Source organism: Dendrobates tinctorius, unplaced genomic scaffold (assembly GCF_039654945.1).
Source record: "Dendrobates tinctorius isolate UK_male_01 unplaced genomic scaffold, ASM3965494v1 ptg000071l, whole genome shotgun sequence".
In the NCBI taxonomy this organism is placed as follows: domain Eukaryota; kingdom Metazoa; phylum Chordata; class Amphibia; order Anura; family Dendrobatidae; genus Dendrobates; species Dendrobates tinctorius.
This window is the reverse complement of record NW_027361739.1, coordinates 15464372-15467964: the sequence shown is the minus strand read 5'-3', so window position 1 is coordinate 15467964 and position 3593 is coordinate 15464372. Positions and strand designations below refer to the sequence as shown.

Below are 3593 nucleotides of genomic sequence, written 5' to 3'. Positions count from 1 at the left end.
TGAAGAGATGCTGTAGAAAATACATGTCATATTTGCTTTTGACAACTCATAGCTCCATACCAAACACAAGAAGCAAAGCTGCAGTGTTCTATTTTCTCACTCCTGGAGCTATGAGGTGTCAAATACAAAAAGTGTACTGCACAGTGTGTTTATTCGGAGCACGGTGTGTGTTGCAGGCGCGAAATACCCAAATAACCAAACCGTTTTAGGGGCCAAACAAAACAAATTTATTTACAAAAACAAACAAAAATAATTAACTTCGCCGACTTGGGGTAAAGTGACGTAACTGGGGGGTGTTGAGCTGGGACGACTGACTGGATAAAGACGATGCAGGGGAGGGGCACTGAAACTAGTGGGGTCAGGGAATTCAGAGACGGTATTGGAGGAATGGGAGAGGAGAGACACACTGGAAGGTTGAGACAAACCGGACATCACAGACACATTGGGAGGTGAGGTGGGAGGGAGTGTTACAGTCCGTTTCTTTTTTTTTATTGCGGTCTCTGTCCAGTGTTCTGCGCTGCTGTCTTCTGGGGAGCGTCAGGGTGGTTTCTTCTGGCACCATGGTGCTGGACGATGACCTGCCAGTATCCTGGGGCTGCAGCGGCCTGGTGCTGGTGGACAGCCTGCCATGGTCTAATTGCTGCTGCTGCATGCTGGTGGTGGATGTCCTGCCAGGGTCTGGTTGCTGCGGCATGTCAGTGGTGGTGGTGGTGGAGGAGGTCCAAGCAGGAGCAGCACTGTGCACGGTGGTGGCGGTGGACTGAGGAGCAGCACTTGGCATTGTGGTGGAGCTGTAGTGGTGACCGGCAGGGCCTGGAATGGTGGTGGCCGTGCAGTGGTATGCAGCAGAACTCGGTATTGAGGTCAAGCGTGACAGTGTTGGCACAGGTGGAAATGCCACCACTGACTGCTGCAAGTACCGAGTCTGCTGCATAGCCTGCACATAAGCAGCATTGTAGGCATGCATCACATTGAGCTGGAGATCAGGACTAAGGTGTTCCGACATGCCCCGTTCAATCTGATTAAAAAAATGATGTGCTGGTCTCTGGAGGTCGGTTTTCAGATGGTCAAGGCTTTGGGTGACATCCTGGATAAGTGTCTTAATATGGCTCAAACCACTGTCCAGTCTGTCTCCCAGCGCCTTGAGCCCATCATGAAAGATCGAGCTCAAGTGCATGAACTCGGGCATGAGCGTCCTGTCCGAGGCCTTCTGCCGCTGTTGGGAAGACCCAAGATAAAAAGAGGCGGAAGAGGCCTGGGACAGGGGAACACCTGATGGACCAGCTTCCTGGTCTCCAGTCTCTGTTGCCGGGCCACTTGCTGCTTCGCTCGTGGATGGCTGGGACGGGTCCATGGCTGTTCGATGAAGGACCGCTCCAGAACCAGGCTCAAGGGTGCTGCTCCAGGTGCTGTGAAAAGAAAAGAAAAACATTAGTACCAAACATTTACAATAGTAAAAGCGCCAACTCCTGTGGAACAGAAAAATACAGATTAGGCAATACAACACAATCCAATACACCACAAAAATACTTACGTTCTCTGGGCAAGGACCGGTCTCAAAAACGCCAGCATGCGTTGGTATTTCTATTTTCACATCCTTGCCCCAGAACCACTTTTAGCCTGGCTCTCAATACAAAGGTCCTTGTTGAAGCAATCCTTCATCGAAAGCCAACGTGTTCTGACTTTGTGCACTGTGAAAAAAAAGAAGAAATGTTTAGACAATGCACTTTCGGCCGGGAACACTCAACTGTGTGTGATGCGAGAAACTCGCAGGAGTTTATCGCATCACACACATTTGTGTGATCACGGCCAAGGTCACTGCTGCAGCGCACAACATTGAAATACTTACGAAATGCCTTGCGGACCCGTTGCGGGGCGTTGTCCCATCCATCCAGCATCTCTCTGGCCACCTCATTCCACAGGCGCCGGATCACCTGGTTGTCCGAGTGCTGCTGAACCTGGGTATCCCACAACGGGACTCGCTTCTGGACCAGTGTGATCAGGAGGTCGTTGTCGATGACATCTTCCTCCCGTTCTGTAACCTAGAAAATAAAGAGCGACATTAATGTTGTTAAGATAAGAAAAAAAAAAGCAGGCAAGAATAAGTAAAGGCAAGAAAAAAAAGATTAGGAGTAAAGACAAAAAAGGGAAGAAAGAAGCAAAGTGAAGAAATAAGGAACAGGCAAGAATAGTACAGTCAGGCAAAAAATAAACACAGTACAATCAGTCAAGTATACTTACACGACGTCTTGCCACCCGACCTTGTGCTGGCTGCTCCTGCTCTGCCTCCGCTCCAGATGAAGAACCGTTCTGAAAAAGGAAAAAAAAGATTTTGCCACATGTATATATGAGACAGAGAATACTTACCAATCAGTAGGCAATGTACTCACTTCATTTTCGTGTCCAGTATGTTCAGGGCCAGGGCGCTCCTCAGAAGATGGTGATGAAGACATGAATGCTGCAAGAAAAAAGACAAATCAGTACATACTAAAGAGAGAAAGAAGGACAGATAGACATTCAATTTGAATACTCACATTGTCTAAAGTTGAGATTCTTTCCTGCACAGCTTGTAGTCTGCTTCCCAGTCTGTAGAGTAGTGGACTGGCAGTGCCCACTCACTTTTTTTTATCTATGTTTGTGTGGGGGGTGGCTAATTAGTGTCTACACAGGTTTACTCTGGAAAAACACATGCGTAAGAAAACGTGAGCAATCGCATGTGCTTTTGAACGCATGCGTTCTCATAGACTGTAATGCATTGTTTATACGCATTCCTTCTGCAATAGGCAGCATGCAGAAGGCGGCGGCAGATTGCCGCCTCCAAAATTGCAACATGTTGCGCTAGCCGCACAAGCCGAAACGGCGCATGCGTAATCAAACGCGGCAAAAAGCATCCAATCGCAGGAACCTGCTTCAACAATGTTAAGGATTGGAAAACACGACGCAAGCAGAAGTATGCGGCATAAACGCTGCCGACACAACCGGAAATGTGAAACCAGCGCAAGACATTGTTGACACAGGTTCCTGCGATTGGATGCTTTTTGCCGCGTTTGATTACGCATGCGTCGTTTCGGCTTGTGCGGCTGGGCGCGGCTAATGCAACATGTTGCAATTTTGGAGGCGGCAATTTGCCTCCGCCTTGTGCATGCGGCCTATTGTGGAAGGAATACGCCAAAGCAATGCATTACAGTCTATGAGAACGGGTTTTGTTACGCATGTTTTTCCAGAGTAAACCTGTCTAGACACTAATTAGCCACCCCCCACGCAAACATAGATAAAAAAGAGTGAGTGGGCACTGCCAGTCCACAACTCTACAGACTGGGAAGCAGACTACAAGCTATGCAGGGAAGAATCTCAACTTTGGACAATGTGAGTATTCAAATTAAATGTCTGTCCTTCTTTCTCTCTTTAGTATGTACTGATTTCTGCCTTTTTTCTTGCAGCATTCATAATGTCTTCATCAGCATCTTGTAAGGAGCGCCCTGGCCCTGAACATGCTGGACACGAAAGTGAAGTGAGTACATTGCCTACTGATTGGTAAGTATTCTCTGTCTTATATACACATGTGGCAAAATCTTTTTTTATAAATATACAGT

General features: G+C 47.7%; 1 protein-coding gene across 1 annotated transcript; it reads right to left on the bottom strand.

Annotated features, from left to right (window-relative positions):
- Positions 1-227: 227 nt before the first annotated feature.
- On the bottom strand, positions 228-1685 carry LOC141096122 (uncharacterized). The gene is made up of 2 exons (XM_073582528.1): positions 1535-1685; positions 228-1409 (listed from the first exon to the last, which is right to left on the bottom strand). Exons 1-2 carry the CDS (start codon positions 1570-1572, stop codon positions 368-370), a joined length of 1080 nt encoding a protein of 359 aa, XP_073438629.1. The 5' UTR covers positions 1573-1685; the 3' UTR covers positions 228-367.
- Positions 1686-3593: the final 1908 nt, after the last annotated feature.

Bases quoted from the DNA above. Each gene is read 5' to 3' on its own strand.
- LOC141096122 (XM_073582528.1), bottom strand. From the start codon at position 1,572: ATGCTGGCGTTTTTGAGACCGGTCCTTGCCCAGAGAAC. The intron at 1,410-1,534 runs GTAAGTATTTTT...TTCTTTTCACAG, and splicing joins CCGGTCCTTGCCCAGAGAAC to CACCTGGAGCAGCACCCTTG.